General features: G+C 36.3%; 1 protein-coding gene and 1 long non-coding RNA gene across 5 annotated transcripts in view; one reads left to right on the top strand and one right to left on the bottom strand.

Annotated features, from left to right (window-relative positions):
* BRF1 (BRF1 RNA polymerase III transcription initiation factor subunit) overlaps positions 1–18,384 on the top strand; it is a 245,247-nt gene that overhangs the window by 98,256 nt on the left and 128,607 nt on the right. For all 3 annotated transcript variants that reach the window (XM_058162881.1, XM_058162879.1, XM_058162878.1), the window contains 2 exons: positions 4,221–4,370; positions 7,416–7,509. In XM_058162881.1, coding sequence (XP_058018864.1) covers positions 4,221–4,370; positions 7,416–7,509 — 244 coding nt within the window. The remainder of the gene's footprint in view (positions 1–4,220; positions 4,371–7,415; positions 7,510–18,384) is intronic.
* On the bottom strand, positions 8,067–11,860 carry LOC131187989 (uncharacterized). 2 transcript variants are annotated; one of them, XR_009152700.1, is made up of 2 exons: positions 9,602–11,860; positions 8,067–8,482 (listed from the first exon to the last, which is right to left on the bottom strand). It is a non-coding gene; the product is annotated as an uncharacterized LOC131187989 (long non-coding RNA). The 2 variants fall into 2 exon arrangements; XR_009152701.1 differs by having other exon boundaries at positions 8,067–8,259.

Here is an 18,384-nt window from a genome sequence, read left to right as displayed (position 1 = left end):
TATGGTACCCACTGGGACCACCACTCCAGTTTATGCCATAATCTTTTAACTTTGATTTTCAGAAATTGGTATTTTGTGATTTTCTCCGATTGTTTGTCTCTGTTTTATTCTCTACTCGTATTGCCACATTAATTATCCAGACTTCCTCCTTTTCAACCATAGTTAGGTTAGGTGTATTACATGCCAAGACTTTTATTAGTTTTTATTAAGAAGCCCCATAATATTTTAACCTGTTCCTTTTCAACTACTTTTTACCCAGTTTTCATTACTGGCACATGATAATTTTTATATATTTTTACAGTTAATTTTTACAATTTTAGCAGATGTCTTACAGTATTTGTCAATGACTGAATTTTGGTTTCTGATTTTCCATAAAGCTTCAGATCGTCTATAGAAAGCAAACATGTATTTTCTTAACATTTTTTGCTGTTTAGTAGCCAAAATTTGTTTTCTTCAAAATTACTGAAAGTGGGATCATAGCAATGACAAATGATGAGGATGATAATGAGTTTCCTTGGAAGATACATCTCCTAATATTGACAAGCCAATATATTTCATTTCCAACCACCTGTCTTCTATTATTTCATTATTTTTTTCTATATAAATTCTGATGTTTTTACTTACACCAGTTGTTTCTAAACATTTGCTGATAACAACTATGTGGTTATGAATCAAACTCCTTTTATAATCAATCTAAACCAGGGGTGAAATGCTCCCGATTCGGACCAGTAGCGATGGTGGCGGGTGGTTCAGAGAACCCGTAGCAAAAATCCCTCCCCCTCCCCACCCAGCTGAGCCGCACGATCATCAGAGGGTTTTTTTCCAAAATTTTAAAAGCATTTTTTGTTCAGCCGAAAAAATGCTTTTAAAAGTTAGCTGGAATCGTCAGAACCTTTTAAAAGCATTTTTTCTACAACCTCTTCGGCCGAAGAGGTTGTAAAAAAAAAGTTTTTAAAAGGCTCCTCTGGCGATCCCAGCTGAGTTGCCTGATCACCAGAATCTTTTAAAAACATTTTTTACAACCTCTTCGGCTGAACCATTTTCTCGATCAGCCCTTGATCTTTTGTCCTGCTGCTTTTCCTTTTATTGCCTTTGTGTTTAACTGGAAGGGTATTTTCTTCCAAATAATCTTGGGAGCTGTATGCTATTATTCCTGTAAGTAATTGAAACATTGTAGACAAGCAGGTTATTGGTTTATGGTTTCCTGATGTTTTCCCTTTAACCGGGGTGGTTGTTTTTTTTTAACTCAGATAAGTTTTGCCAGGTAGTAATCAGTTGCTGATATTTATGCAATAGTTCATTATGCTATTTAGTTATAATTAGATGCAAGATAGTCAGATATTTGAGCCAAAAGCCATTGTTCAGTGCCAGGAGATTACCCAGTTTTCAATCCTTTTCACTTGACTTTTCTGCTGTTATTATTAGGTCTTCCGTTTGATTTTTACTAAATTCATCTTCAACATTTTTATCCGGCAGCATTGGAAGGCTATAATGCTGGAATAGGAGGGTCCTCCCAAAACCCACTTTCATCTCTATAGTTTCAAGTGTGTTCAGCTCTAGATTGTTCTGGCTGCACCACAGGGCCAGGTGTTCAACCTCCCCTCTGTATGCAGAGTCATCACCATCTCGAATGAGACCACTGAAAAGGACTTTGCTATATCTCTTTTTTTCCACACTGAAGAGGACTTTGCTATATCTCTTTTTTTCCACTATTACCTCATACTGATTTTTTGCAACTCAGCTATTTTAGCCCTATTCATACCCTATGCCATGATACTACAAGACTGTAATCCTTATGATTTATATTGATATATTGATCATCAATTGTGTTGTAAATGTTGTACCTTGATGAACGTATCTTTTCTTTTATGTACACTGAGAGCATATGCACCAAGACAAATTCCTTGTGTGTCCAATCACACTTGGCCAATAAAAAAATTCTAATTCTAATTTTGCAGTGAGAAATTAATGTCTGAAATGCTGATAACTTATTTTCTCTTTTGCTTCATGCTTTGACATTTAGGTGGTAGTTCTTATTTTAGTTATTGTGTGCATTATTTTGGCAGATGGGCAGTATAAATTATTTTTAGAAGGCATGTTAACATTATGATTCAAATACATTATTTTAGGATTGTAAAATGGCTTAATTCCAAAGTGAAATTACAATACAGTAGCTTTAGCTATTTATGATGTGAAACTTAAGTTCAAGCACCCTTCCCCCAATAATAATATGACATCTACATGAGAGGACCCTTTGATATTGAAAACTGGCAGTGTTCCTCAGTGAAACACTTTGGAAACCATGATGGTTTCCTGTCATTTCATAAACATAGCCAAAGCTGTCTTCCAGTAACCTTGATAGCTTCTATCTTCTGGCACATGTTTTAATGTCTTGGTTATTGAATATAATTGTTACAATGGGGAATAATCATTATTTGTTATGCAAGTAATGAACTTAAAATCTTGTTTTTTTCTGTAATATTGAGGAACAATTATAGATTGGAGCCATGCTGTTAACTGCATAACAATGTAGCATAAAATCCTTTAAATTACAGGTAGCAGCTATATAGGCTAAGTAGACATTGATTGCACTATACCTGCAAATCATTCAGGAGACATTAATCCACATAATCAAAATGGAGCAATACATCACATAAAGTTGTATCTTTGAGATAAATAATCCATTGCATTTAAAATTGTCTTCAAATATTTCTGGTTTCAGGGACTAAAAATCAGTTATCACTAATGGTGTTAATTTCATGGCATAATATTAGTCATAATTTCATGACTAATAATTGTTAGTATAGAAGAACTCCCAACCAACAAAAAAAAAAACCAACTTGACTTTTTAAATGAAAATTTAAGTTGATTTTTGGAAGTTATTTTTTTGGCTTGGTTCTGTTGATTATTTTAAATTAATCTTCAACAAAGAGGGAGATATGAAAGCAGAATTAGCCTGTGTAGTAATAATTGGAGCTGGCTGAAACTTTCATCTATATACAATGGCTTTGGAGATGGGAAATTTAATTCTGTAGAAGCAAAATAATTTTCTCTGTTATTGTGGCATTTTTAACTAATGTGATATCTTCAAAGAAGTCTCAAGTAATATTAAATTGCATTTGGGATGATTTTCCTCTTGGTTGTTATCCTTCTGGATGAGAATATTAATCGTCAGTATTAGTCTCCTCATCCAGGTGCTTCCCAGGCAAGTTTGGGATTACAATTCCCAATTTTTCATGATATCATAATTTTATAGTATAGTTCTGTAGGTATGTAGGTGAGCTTTGGTCTCAACACATTTGGACAAGGAATGGTATTGATAAAACCTGTATGATTATACGTATTATTCATTGCTACAGTTGTTGCATTGATCTATGACAGATCTTAGATTTGGAAATATGGAGTCAAATAATAGTTTTAGGGATTACCCTTAAGGGCTATCAACACGGATTGATTGGACCTACACTATTTATTCTGTACTTCATAGTTTATGTGGAAATATACATTTAAATATCTCAAGTTTGATATATCTTTTTTAAATCGAGTGAATTTAAAATATGCAGCCTTTTTTCTAGCTAGTACGAATTCCTCCACTGCTGTTCTGTGTTGCAAGAACATGCAGGATTGACTTGACTAATGGCAATACAGCATTTGTATCTATTTCTACTGAAGTTTCAAAAAAAAAAAAAAGGTGGGCCGTTTTAAACAGACAATTAATAAAAAGAAACATGCAAAACATCTCTCCTTAATTTTTCTTGATCCAAAGTAATCACCTTCTACAGTTCATTTTTTAAAGAGAGGTTGCTTTGTGTGTGTGTGTCTCATGTGACATTTGTATCTTTCAGTTCACTGAAAACTGTTGTCAGACATGTCCTAATGAAAGGGGTGGTGAATTTTGAATAATACCCATTCTCCTAGTAGTCCTTGTATATCTGATTGGAGCAATGGGAAAAATGGTGCTGAGAGTTCCAGAGGGAAGAGATAATCAGCAAAACATCACCTTCCATTAGTAGAGGTTTCTGGCAGAACAAAGACCTTCCACAAGCACAACAATTCTTTTTGTTCCTAATAGTAAACATAATCTCATGTCTACAGCAGCTGGAGAAACAATAGGACAGTGAAGTGTTTTCTGTAAGTCGAGTAAATCTGAGAAGGCTCTGTATAGAAGAGGAAAAGTTATGGTTGGTAATAATTAACTTTTTTCCTCTTGTTTTGGGCAGATCCGTGTTTATATATTCCTCGTTTTGCACACATGCTCGAGTTTGGTGATAAGAACCATGAAGTCTCCATGACAGCTTTAAGGCTCCTGCAGCAGATGAAGAGAGACTGGATGCACACAGGTCGACGGCCATCAGGGCTTTGTGGTGCAGGTATTGCAGAACTCGTGAATTGGAGTGTGTGGAGTGGCAACAGCTAGTGGCAAAGAAATGTGTTACGTATATTTCATTTTGTAAGAAGCCGTTGCATATGTTCACCCTTAGAATATCGTGCTTTTAGGCGAATCTGTACATACAAGTTTAATGTCAAGATGAATCAAGTTAAATACAAACTTTAGGAACTAATCTAACCCTTGGCCATAAACCAGAGTATCACAGAGGTCATATTATCTCACAAGCAGAAAGTGTAGATTACCTACAAGGCATTGTATAAAAGTTGTATAAAAGAATATGAAAACAGTGGGTTACACTGAACCTAAATCTTATGGTTTAACTGAATAACTGATAGTTTAAGAACCCTAATTATATTTAGCAATATCTTGGCATAAATATATTAAGAGTGTATTTGTTAAATTTGTTTGCTGCCCAGTTCACCATGATCAGGGCAAGTAGGTCAAGCTACAGTACTTTCATGGCTTATATATAAGAACCTTTTAGAACCAAAGTATATACTATAGCAGATCCATGGGACAAAACCCTAATACAGATTTTTCTAAGGAAAAAATACTTTGGGAAGAGAATTCAATTGGTAAATTGCAAGAGCTGTTTTTGCTTTCTCCAATGTCCTGGAGAGGCAAGTATGTTGAAGCAAAAAAAAAGGGAGGGGAGGGGGGAAGTGGCTTACAGGGGGCACTTGGAACGCAGAACATATAAGTAGAAGAAGTATTTTTTCTACACTTCCATTTCTCTGTTATTTTGCACATGACATCCTGCTACAGCGGACAGAAAGACTGGACCTGTTGGACAACTCTGGCAGAACTTTGAGAGACTTGTTATATCAGACTTTTCTCCTTCAAACTAATTACCACAACAGACCACTTTAAGAACTTATCTCTGATTCTACTTTGGCTCTTCTTTCCTCTCTACCTTTTATTTATTTCTTTTGATTATAAGCTTGTGGGTCGTGGTCCTGTCTTGTTTGACACAGATATTAAATAAGCTATTACAGGTAGCCAGTGCTGGGATTCAAATAATTTAACAACCGGTTCTCTGCCCTAATGATTTCTTCCAACAACCAGTTCACCAAACTGCTCAGAAAGTTAACAACCGGTTCTCTCGAAGTGGTGAGAACTGGCTAAATCCCACCACTGCAGGTAGCCCTCGCTTATGACCATAAACTCATAAACTCATAAACCATAACCATAAAGCTCATAAACTGCTTGAAGTTACAACCGTGCTAAAAAAATGGAATTAATGCCAGTGCCTGAAGTTATAGCTGTTGCAACACTCCCCCTCATGTTCACATGATCAACATTTGGATATGTGGCAGCCAGCCTGCATTTTGGACCACAGCGACATTGCAAGTTCTCCCACCTGCCTATCTCTCTCCCCATTCTCCATTTATACCTTTTTGGCCCCCTGCTTTTCTGTGCTCTGCCGCCTCAGCTTATCCTTGCTTTTTCTTGCTCCCACTGCTGATGAGGCAGTCACGACCTGGTCTTTCATGCCAACAAGTCCCAATGCGAAGCCAGCAAAGGTACTGGTAAAATCAAACCCTTTTGCATAAAGCCAGTGAAAACAGTGCACCATGCTGCTGCACTGGGCTTCCTTCTGTACCACAAGAAGCAGAAGCAAGCAAGAAACAGCTATAGATCTGCAGCACCCTAGGAAACCCACCCCAACCCGACTCAGCAGTATGGTGCAAATGGGCTTGCTTTTGTCAACTGCGCACGAGGGGCTTCCTTTTGCTGGCTTGCTTTTTTTACCTGTGGGACAAGGTAGGCATGCCTCTCTCATCAGCAGTGAGAATAAGAAGATGGGGAAGATACGTTGGAGTGTTGAAGTGCAGAATGGTTTAGATTAGGTTGGGTACTCCCTTAATGATACATTAGTCTGTGAGTGCTAGGATTGCTGCCTTAAGACACCTGATACAATCATGCTGATTTGGCAATATCAGTCCCAATGGTGGTAATAAGTCAAGAACTAACTTAACCTGCTAAGGGGTGGGTGGGGAATAAAACTACTTTAAAATAGTACGTTAAATAAATAATATATTTAGGCTTCTGAATTTTTAAAGTGAAGAACACAGTATTTAATTAAACTATTAATGGTTTGAGTTAGAGAGAAAGGATGTCTAGCCATTTCTTTTCTTTTATTATTTCTTCCCAAGAAAAATATTTTTAGTTGGCAGCCACCAATTCATATTTCAATTGTGGCTTTCTTTCCTGCACCTAGTAGAAGATGAACAGAATTGTTGAGATATAGGAATAGCAAAAGACGTAGACTTATATACCGCTTCCTATGGTAGTGCTTTATAGCCCTGTCTTAGCAGTTTACAGAGTCAGCATATTGCCTCCAACAATCTGGGTCCTTATTTGGAAGGATGGAAGGCTGAGTCAACTTTGAGCCAGTCAGAATCAAACTCCTGGCAGTGGAATGCACAGTTAGCCTTCAATACTGCATTCTAACCACTGCACTACCACGGCTCTTATGAGCTTTTCTGTGTTGTGGAAAATATACAGACATACAGTATCTCCCAACTTTAGTGTAAAAACTCTGTTGAGGAGCTTTGAACTTTGAAGTGAAATACTGAAAGCACTGAATGATGTTATGCAATTACTTTTTATTGAGATAATTTTACTATGTAAATACGGCATGGTAAAAATGGAATATATGTACAAGTTTTGAAATAATGTGGGAACAAGCAAATGCATGTGCTATTGTGGTGTTAGGACATTTCATCCTAATTGTGTGTGCATGGATACATGTGTATGTGTGCAAGGAGGTGGTTTATCTAGATGAAATAATTTTTGAGGTTAAATATTATGCCATTCTGCTTTTCCCAAAATTTGTTTGGGCTGATGAAATATTTCTGCATGCAAAATAAATTTTTATAAAACTCCAGTTTAATCTTTCTGCCGTCCATCATTATTTTAAAATTAATATGAGAAATAGAATTTCCAATGCCACTTGTATGTATTCCTTTGCTTCCCTCCACCCCGGGTGCCTTTTTGATGTGATTCTTTTTTTATGTTCTAGCTCTTCTTGTTGCAGCAAGAATGCATGATTTTCGGCGCACTGTTAAAGAAGTAATCAGGGTGGTTAAGGTTGGTGAATCAACGTTAAGGAAAAGGTAAATCAAACTTGTAATTTGCTTTATATTTTACTTTCTGAAATTTATTATTTGCTGCATGGAAAATAGATCTGTTTTCCCTTTCTGGGAAGACATCTTTTACGAACAGAACCCCAATCCTTTGATTAAACTGTGTCTTATTTGGGGCCAAGGAAGTGTAATTTCTCTGTCACAGTGTTCTGGATGCTTCCCACCAGGATGGCCCTCTAGAACAGAGGTCTCCAACCTTGGTCCCTTTAAGACTTGTGGATTTCAACTCCAAGAGTTCCTCAGCCAGCTTTGCTGGCTGTGGGACTCTGGGAGTTGAAGTCCACAAGTCTTAAAGGGACCAAGGTTTGGAGACCCCTGTTCTAGAAGACTCTTTCTTAGGCTTTGGGTAGACTGGCTGGTGCTTCCACCGGGTTATATGATATCTGTTTTATGTGTTGACTGGATTTGCTATCTGCTTAGTGTTTTGTGTACATTTTAGTTTTATATTGTTTTATCCTATGAGCTGCTTAGAGTCAGTTTGGAGTTGGGCAGTATCTAAATGAAACAAACAAACAAATAAAATGTAGCAGATTTACATAGAATTTAATTTTTACATAATTTTTGTCAGAGAGTTACATAGAATGTCACAATGGAATGTGATCAATACTGCACATGAGAGTCTAACTGGAGCTGAATCCAAATATTGACGGCATATTGACGGCAGTTCTTCTGCCTCATATTTTGGAAATTGTATGAGCAGTTGCAGTTGCATTTCAGAAGCTGAAATTTGAGTAGATAGCGTTGAAATGACAGTTAAACATAAACATTTATATTGGAACTAGCCACCTGCAAGCAATTGATTTGTGGAACTGATGTGACTCATCCATGTTTCCTTCTATGTCTAAATCAGTTATTTATGTTGCAATCCTAGGACATAACATTCTGGTCTGTTATAGATAGGCTGTTTCCTTTCCTGTTAAAAGATACTTCTTCCCAGTCATAACTGTAATTAAAATACAGAGCAGAAGCTTGGTAAATCCAATTTTACGAGTTTAAGTTAGTCTTGTTCTGAATGTTTATGGGACCTGCAAAAGATCACATCTTAAGAAAAAAATATTAATTCAGTTGCTCCTAACCAGAGCCCATATATAGATGGTGCACCTGAACCTGCAGGTTTTCCCATAAATTATTTCTGAAAATGTATCTTTTCTATGTATAAAGTGTCTGCATATTTTGAAATAAATGGGGAGCTTCATGCAAATTTTTTGCAAAGTACTAATGGTTATGGCAGCTGTTCAAATGTCATGGTTTCTACAGGGATATTTTATTTTTAATTTTTAATTATTTAAAGTAATAAATTGAACATTAAAAAAAGGGAAACTTAGACTTTGGTGTTGTGAACTGTTTAAATAAAATCCATAGGACATATTTACTTTTTGCAGCTAGATAGATTGGAAGCTGATTCTCTATTCAGTTTCGCTGAGGATAAAAGGTTTGTATTAAGCTCCAGCACTGTTTAATTTCAAGAACACAGCTTATGCAAATGTATCAAATTTCTGAAATAATGTAATTTGGGTTTGTGTAATACAAATATTCTGTAAATAAAAATTTTGATACTCCATATTTAGGATTGTAAGATAGTGACATCAGATTATTCTTACTGTTTTATATACAAAATATAGTTCCTTACTGTTTTTCTTGTCAAACATAATTATTTTGTAACACTCTTTAATAATTTGCATTTACAGGAAACCCTAAGTTCCACTGTAACAGAAAACTTCCTGTTTTCCTGTTTATTAGAAAGTAAATAATTCCAGTATTAACTTATTCATTTTGAATTACTATGTTTACAAAGTAAAGTTTAAATTAATAGAAACGGTTTAGGCAAATGATTATTTATCAATATATTCCAATATTACTTTTGATAGCATTTTCTTAGCCTCACACAATGCAAAAATCACTGACTTAAAATACACATTAAAAATAACAAATAAGACCTCAAACGTAGTTTGTATAAATAAACTATGTAGGAGAGAATAAAAAAGCCTATAATAAACATGGCAAAAGGATCACAAAATTTCTGAAGTAAACAAATCTGCAAAATATAACCCTCATTACTTACATGAATCAAAAGTTGACATGGCTTTGAGCAGCTGCTCAAATAAAGACTGTCACAGCTGCGAAGGTCATACTATTCTTAGGAAACAAACTTTCTAGGGGGTTGGTCAAGCCCATTTCCTTTTTTGACATTGGAGCTAAATATTTCATAGTGGCTGCAAAAGAGGCATGATGAGCAAATAATGAGGAATATCACCTTTAATATCCCATGCAATGAAGTCATAGGCAAAGGTTGTAAGTAATTTGCCTATAATTTTTATCCACTATAGCTAAGGCACCTCCTGTATTCTGTTTTATCATGTAACTCTTGCCAACTAAAGAGGGATATGGATCAAATAATTTCATTTAAACTTGTGCTTCATAGCACATCATTGAGCAGTCTTTTTTTTTTTTGGATATATAAATTGGTGTAAACTGTTACAGTAGGCATCTTGGATTTTTATCTTTATCTTGCTGTAAAATGATGTATAATGATTAGCATTCTGAGCATATATCATTGATGGGATGCAGGCAATTGGAAGTTGACTTGCAGGTAGACTCTGGATTCGAACCCTACTTTGCCTAGAGTAATTGACATGCTTGGATTAAAACTTGACATTGGGTTTTTTTTTGTGCCATATCAGCCAACATGTGACAAAACTGGCTGATGTCCTTATTATTGGCTAAGAATGCTGCATTTGACATAGCTATCCTTATACTTTTTATATCATATTAAAATAATTTTATGTGAAAGTCTCAGTTGACCAAAATCATGATGGCAAGCAGAGCTCTATATCTTGAGTTCGTTTGGTGATGATCACAATATATGTATATGGAAGGTTATGACTTTGAATGTAAGAGGAATATGTGAAAAAGCATATGAACAATGAAAGTAAATAAAAGAAAGCAAAAATATTTGTTATGCACCTGTGAAACCAAGAGAAAGGAAAAGGATGGGAAAAATCTGAAATCCAAGTGATCTGATTTGTGGGGTGGAATTGATTCATACATGAAGGGAAGGGAAGGGAAGGTATATATTTAATTTGTACAAAATGGCTAAAATGTATGCCAGAAAGAATGAATTTGGGTCACCTAAGTTAATTCACATTAAAATAGGTAGCCAAAGGCTGGAAATACTTGCATGTTGTGCATTAATGAATAGTGATAATGGAATAATACGACACGAGTTTGAGGGAGAATTGTGCAACTTTCTAATATATGATTCCGACTGTCAAGATTATATTATTTCAGAAGATTTCTCAAACATACTCTCTTATCTGGAGTCCTACAATATACAATATACTTTAAAGGTAATCTCCACTTACAACCACAATTAGGACCAGAATTTCATTAATAATTCATGATAGTCATAAGTTGAGGAACCTATGCGATTGAACCTGTTTTTATGACTATGTTTACAGTGCAGTTCACCAAATCTTGTGGTTATAAGTCCAAATCCACTTTCCTAAATAGGAGTTTTTGGAGCTAGAAACCAGCAGAAAATGACACAAATCTCAGTCTTGTGATCACAAGACACTGCAAGCAGTTGTAAATGGGAGCTGCTTTCTAAGTGCCCTAAATCCAGTCATGTGACTGGGTGGGGGGGCAAGAGGTCATAAATCACTTTTTTTATTACTCTGAATGGTTATTAAGTGATAAGCCAAGGATTACCTATATATTTGACAGCCTTTAAAGATGACCTGAAACAATTGGTTCAAAATGCAGCAGCTAAAGTATTGGCTGGTTTACACATGATGTACAGTATGTTCCAAATCCAGCATAGACTTCTTATAAATTTCCAAGTGAAATTAAAGTGCAGATTTTAGCCTATAAAGGTTCTTTATGGCTTTGTAGTGAGGTATTTGTAGTATTGTCTTGCACCTGATTCCCTAGGAGAAATTGCATCATCAGCTTGTGAAGATGGGGATACTTTTCAATTGGTGCATCTGCATTACAGAATAGCCTCTTCTGAAAATATGATTGGCCCCCATACATCTAGTTTTTGGGTTATTAAAAACTGAACTATTCTGGAGAGGTTTGAAGTTTTAGGAGACCTGGATCCAGCTAATTCTGCATCCTACTTCTCCCAGTAGCTGGCCAGATATCTTTTGAAAACGCAGAATCAAGACAATAACTATCTCCCACTTCTTTATATTATTCTTGACTAGAAGCATGGTGCTCTGGACTTATCATGACATACAGCCATCGATAGACTGAAAGGCTTGTCATACTAATCGAATATTTTTTAGCTGATCAACCTACTGATTTGTGGACTTATCCTCTATGAATTTATAAGCCTCAGAGCAAGGTAAGGCATAGTAAAAACTTTCTTTGAAAACCACCATTATAATTTATTTAAGCTTAAAACCTGCTGATTTAAGGCAGTAATAAAGCTTATAGCTAGTAAGATATTTTGCGGTTTCCAAATGATTCAGAAGAATTATTGATATACAGTTTTCATTTTATTTGAGTGATAGCAAATGCATTGAATTGTAAAAGAAGCACATTCAGTTGAGCAGTTGTTTAAAACGAAGGAGCCTGAGTACAAAATTTGTGCTTTGAAATGTTTACTCAGGTCATGCACATCAACTAAATTGACAGTGTTATTTACTTTGACAAGGTAAACGTGACAGCTGAATTATTTTTCCAGGATCTGTAATTATAGCTGTATTTATCACAGATTCGTAAAACATGATTGATGTTTCTCAAATAACCTCACATTATATTGCATTTATCAAGGGCGCATTCAAAACAAATCTTTTTCACTAAGCTTCCCTGAGCTCAATATTTTTTTCTTGAAGCATTTAGATTCTTAAAATGTCATTAAGTAGCAGTCTGTTGAATTAATAAGTACTTGTTTCATGTAACTCTCTTAAATTGTGCAAGGTTCTGTTTATGGAACTGAGGGCCTCTGACAAGTTGCCTGAGATTTTATCGGGGAAAAATTCCACATAGACTTCTCATTTATTTTTTCTCAGCATAAACTACCAGACAGGAACGCTTGATCATATACTTTAAATCCACAATCTCCAGATTCAGTAATTGGCATCTCTATCGAAGGCAAAGAAGGACTCCTATTTGAACCAATACTGTTATAGTTCGATCAGTGGTTTTACTCTGTATATAGCAGCTTCCTATGTATTGGGCTTTGCACAGGCATACAAGAAATTACTAGATACTGATTCTTCATTGCGAAACTGGCTCACTCAGCAGAAAACTGATACAAATAGTTTAGTTTCTTACTTTCAGACAAGAATGAAACCACAAACAGATTTCCCTATCTTCCTACTTTGACTAGCGTCAAGGTTTGTGTGCACACACGTGCACACACACACACACACACATAAGTTGTGTTCCTAGGTGCTAATTGTAATCCCTTCTATCTTTCTGAATCAACAGATCATTGGCTGTTCCTTTCTTGGCATTTGAGGCATCTGATATATGTTATAACATAACGTAACGTAACGTAACGTAACGTAACGTAACATAACATAACATAACATAACATAACATAACATAACATAAACGTTATACAACACAACATAACAAGAAAACATAAAACACAACATAACATATAGCATAACAAAACATAATGCGATGCAATGCAATATAACATTCTCAGTAGCTAAGGAACTCTTAGTTCTTGTGCTAACAGCTTCATTCCTTACACCATTTCCATATCTGCTTTTTTTTGTTTCTCTTTAAATCTGGCATGTCAGCACTTCTTTCCTTCTGTCTGTCTGATTTTTGATGGCTAGAAGGTGTTTTTTCCCTTCTTCCATCTCCATTTCTTTGATGGAGCTGTTGAAATCTCTCTCTCGGAGCAATCCTGACTGGATAATAGAAAGGAAAATTCCCATTTCCTCTTCAGCTGGAGAGATCTGTCTAGTTTGGGATCTCTCCCTCCTTCCACTGAGTTTGGATAGAAGGAAAGAATGATACTTTTATCTTTACTATTTGTCAACAGGAGTTCCTCTCACTCGAACTCTTCCTCCCAACTTGGATTGGAGTAGTCTCCTTCATTACTTGTACAGATAACTCTTTCTGCATTCCCCCTTGGAGTCAAAATGTGCCCACTGACCTGGCACTGTGCGAGCTTGTGGGCAATTTGTAAGTGTTCCAATTTTTTGTGGCCAATCTGAACTTTTGTTGGATATTGAAGACCTTTGAGGATGTTATTTATACTATAACGCTTCTTTGTTAAATAACATAGTTCCTTTTGTTTGGAAGGAAGGGAGGAATAAGAACAAGTTGCCCTTACATTCTGGATTAGATCGTAAAAGGATGGCTCCTAAGGCAAAATAGAAAATGTATGGTTTGATAAGAAGATGGGAGAAGATGGTTGATAAGAAAGACTGCTGGGTATTAGACTCAGATTTGCAGTTATCCAACATGGTCAAATGAATCAACACAGCAATGATAGGAATAAATTTACACCTCCCACAATGAGAATCAAAAGTAGCTAAATATTGACAGGTCTCTTACATGTGAATCAAACGGTTAGCTCCTCTGAGATTAGTAAATCTCAGTTTAGTAAAAAAAATATGTGCCTTCTTCAAGCAGTTTAAGAGTTCTATCTCAATAAGGGAAAGGATAGTAATTCCTAATTATTACAGAGCTCATGAGTTGGCATTCATCTCTTGTTCATCTCTTGTTTTTAACCCCAAAAACGTACAAGTGCTGATAAGAGGAGGGGCATTTAATTTGTTTTGATGTGATCCTTGATTTCCATTCAGCATATAGTTTACCTTTAAATAATATAGTTAAATCAAGTGTGGGCAGTCATTGGAGAAGTCTGGGGCACATGGTCTCCCATCACACATGTGGGTATTAGGTTTTGAGAAATGTTCTAGAAACTCCCTGCAATTTTTTAATTGTGAAAGGCCTATTTTAGGGCTTGCATTTTAATTTTCATGTGTTTCCCCAGCGTGCCAGGAAAGTGTTGTCACTTTTAAGTATTCTTTACCAGAAGAGTCACAAAAAGGAGCTTCATATTTTAAATAGTGTCTCTAAGACAAATCTCTCTCAGAAATTTAGTGACATGGAGTCAAAAAAGTTTACAGTATATAAAGAAAATGAAAGATATGGGAATCCACTTTTGACCAATGGCAGGGTTGTGATAAAGGCAGTTGTGAAATGAGAGCCAGGAACTAGAAATAAGGTGTAGACTAGAGACATGCATTAGTCCTTGACTTTTGACCGGTTATTGAACAAAGTGGCTGTTAAATTGAGTGCTTCACTCAGTGACTGCAATCCTGTAATTCCTGGTTGCAATTGTTAAATAATTTTGTAAGATGTTAAGTGGACATATACCCAGCTAAGGAATGTGGGATGGCTGGGGACAGAGGCACTAGGAGGCTCAGGAGCAGAAAACCTTCCCTGCTGAAATCCATGTAAGATTTTCAGGGCCTGAGTAGAGAGACACTCATATATAGCCAGTGGGGGATTTCCTGGGGCTTCCTCCATCCTTCTGTGTGCTTGTTTCCTTATTGTTTCCTTATTGTGCTGCCTCTCTACTCATAAACTGAAAATCTCCTCCACTGAAATCCAAGCAGGATTTTCAATCCCTGAGCACAGAGACCCTTGGGTGGTGCCTGTAACAGGCCTCCCAGGGCATCCCCCCTCTGTCTGAGGCAGCCCATGTTCCTTATCTTAACTGCACTACTTCTCTGCTCTCTGATTGGATTTCAGGTCCCTCTTGTCTCTGGGGGATGGTTGAAAGAGTTGCCTGCTGAAGGAGTTCAGCTCCCCTTCTCCAATTTGTGGGAGGTGAGTCCTCCAGTGGAATAAAGGATCAGGTCTTCAGGATCTGAGTTAATTTTCTGCAACTCGCCGAAGGAGTTCAGCTTCCTTTGGTAGACAGCTCTTTCAGCCAGCTCCCAGAGACAAGAAGAAATCCTCTCAATAGACAGCAGCAGCTTGCAACCTTCCCTTTTGCAAGCTGCTTCGCTGACTTTGCCTTTCTGGGGAAGCCAGCAGAAAAGATTGCCAATGGTGATCACATCATTATGGAGTCCTTGGCAACCAGTCATAAGTGGGACCAGGTTGCCAAGTACCCAGATTGCAATCACATGACCACATGAGTGGTGGTACAGTGTTTTGCGATGGCTAGAAGTGCTTTACAGACCATGAATTACCCTTTCCAAGGCCATTGTAATTATAGACCATGGTTTAAACAAATGGTCATAACTCAAGGGCTACTTGTACTGTACTGTGACTATCCAGCCAAACTCTCAGCTTGATAAGGAAATTCCTATCTTGTGTCCTGCTTACAGGATACCAGTGACCAGGCTGGATGAGTAGAATCCATGTAGAGTTCCCTAACTTTTACTACATGGCAAGGGTTCCTGTCCATAGTTTGGGGGCTTGGAGCAGGAGGACAGCATGAACTCTCAATTCTAGATAAGGAGAGGAAGATGACACTCAAGAACATTCTGGTTTGGAATGTAGATGTGCTCCTTCATGCCTGAATTCTATTAGTGTCACTATGTTTCTGAAATATTGCTTAGGACGTAACTGTGTGGTTATTTCTACCTCCCAATCCTCTCAGCACAAGCCATGAATATTTTCTCAGCATAGTATGTAAGGGTGGGTACAATGAATAAAAGGCATGTGCTGTTGCATGAGCTTGTAGCCAAGAACTGAAGGCATTTTCAACCTCTAGTATTACTTTATAAGCTATACACATTCTTAGCCTGCATTGGTAGTCACTGGAGAATGCATAATGCATTTATATAAAATGACAATTGCTTCAGCTTTAGGCCTGTGAAGAGGTAAACGAGTTCATGTAAATTACAGATCCTAGCAAGCACTGTACAAAATAACAAAAGATGCTTTCAAGGATGGAAAAGAGTGCTGTTCAGTTTTCTATTGTGTAGTGTGCCAAGTTATCATGAGCTTTGTATTAAACAGAGCAAACAAGATAAGGTTATATTATATATCTGGGGGAAAAATCATGCAATATTGGTGGTTAGTAGATATGTGTCAGTTAAGATAGATCTTAAATCAGCTGTCAAGCAGATGGCTGACTTTGGAATTTGGGATGTTACCAAAAAGAAAAAAATGTTGGTTATGAATGGAAATAACTTGGCTTTATTTGGTATCTGGCTATGAATTTCATTGGGTACAGATCAAAATTATTTTGCTAAATTAAGTAGCGTCTTGAACTATGTAAAATGATTTTAAATTGTATCATTGGGTGAATCGTACACTTTTTGCCACTGTAATGGACAATGATCCAATTTATTGTAGGTACGCTCTTAATTTTCTTCTAGTAAGACATGAGAAGCAGTCTCTTTCTGTAGAGTAAGTGCCATTTTCCAATTTCCTTCAGAAATTTCTTTCCTTTTAGCAAACAATTAGTTACATTGATAATAAATATTTCAGGCAATACTCGATATTTTGATTTTCATGCTCATTCCTTTTAGGCAATAGTCCACATAACTTTTGGTTTTTAGAGTCACAAAGTCATTACATTTCATCTGATTCTGTTGCTTCATTTTTTTGCCCAATGAATAGTATTGATGTATAAATAAGAAAGGAAGAAGTGAGTTTCTCATGGCATGTAGCAGTGAATATTTATTATGCTCTTCAGTGCAAATCATGAATTTGCATGGTGAGTACTGCTGCCCTTTTAATAAAAAAATCTAGTAAATGCAGAACATATATTCTTTCATGTCCTATAAAGACATACTCTTCTTCCATAAATGGGGATCAACTATCCTTGGATTCAAAGTGAAGAGCATGCTTATTGCATTATTGGGATTTCTGAAAGACATTGTCTTCTCAGCAAAAGCTGCCCACTTGTTAAAATTATTGATGAAGGTCTTTTTAACATAACATAACATAGCATGACATGACATGACATGACATGACATGACATAACATAACATAACATAACATAACATAACATAACATAACATAACAACAGAGTTGGAAGGGACCTTGGAGGTCTTCTAGTCCAACCCCCGCCGAGGCAGGAAACCCTACACCATTTCAGACAAATGGCTATCCAACATTTTTTTTTAAATTTCCAGTGTTGGTGCATTCACAACTTCTGCAGGCAAGTTGTTCCACTTACTGGTTGTTCTATCTGTCAGGAAATTTTTCCTTAGTTCTAAGTTGCTTCTCTCCTTGATTAGTTTCCACCCATTGCTTCTTGTTTTTAGTTGTATAATCTTTTTATGCATTATCCATTTTACTTTTTGACATGTAAGGTCCTAACAGAAGGTATCACCCTTGCAATGGCAGATATGTATGATCACCAAAGTCTTCCAAAATGTCCACCTGTGTGTGTCAAGATTAGCAAAATCTGTAGCTACCCATTATATGCCTTTTGTGGGGTACTTTTCTCTGAAGTTTTCTCTGCTGAAGTTTGTGAAATGCCTAGTATTAGATCCTTTAGGAACCTGCTTGGACTATCTATCTGTCCCACCCTATCTTACTTATATGAATTTTGGATGTATGATACAACGTTGATTTCCTTTTTGGTAATTTGTATTCTTTATAGCTGCTTTTAATTTGTTTTAATTAGTTGATTAATTATTAAATTATTTTTTTCAAAAAGCACTTTAAGATGCAGTATAAGGAGCAGTATAGATTAATAGATTAACATATTGTTCCTTGCACTTTAAGCAGAAGTAGATGAGAAATGCTTATTGAAAATAACAAGATTATTGATCTACAGAATGGTATCAATGCTGACTAGCCCTGTGTAGGCTATATCTAACATTGTATCTGTGAACTTTCCGTTGTATAACCAGATATGTTTGCTGCACCCTCTAAATTAAAATGGACTTACTCTTAAAA

The sequence above is a fragment of the Ahaetulla prasina genome, chromosome 1 (assembly GCF_028640845.1).
Source record: "Ahaetulla prasina isolate Xishuangbanna chromosome 1, ASM2864084v1, whole genome shotgun sequence".
Lineage (NCBI taxonomy): Eukaryota > Metazoa > Chordata > Lepidosauria > Squamata > Colubridae > Ahaetulla > Ahaetulla prasina.
The sequence above is the reverse complement of the archived record's forward strand: the minus strand, read 5'-3'. Positions and strand labels throughout refer to the sequence as shown.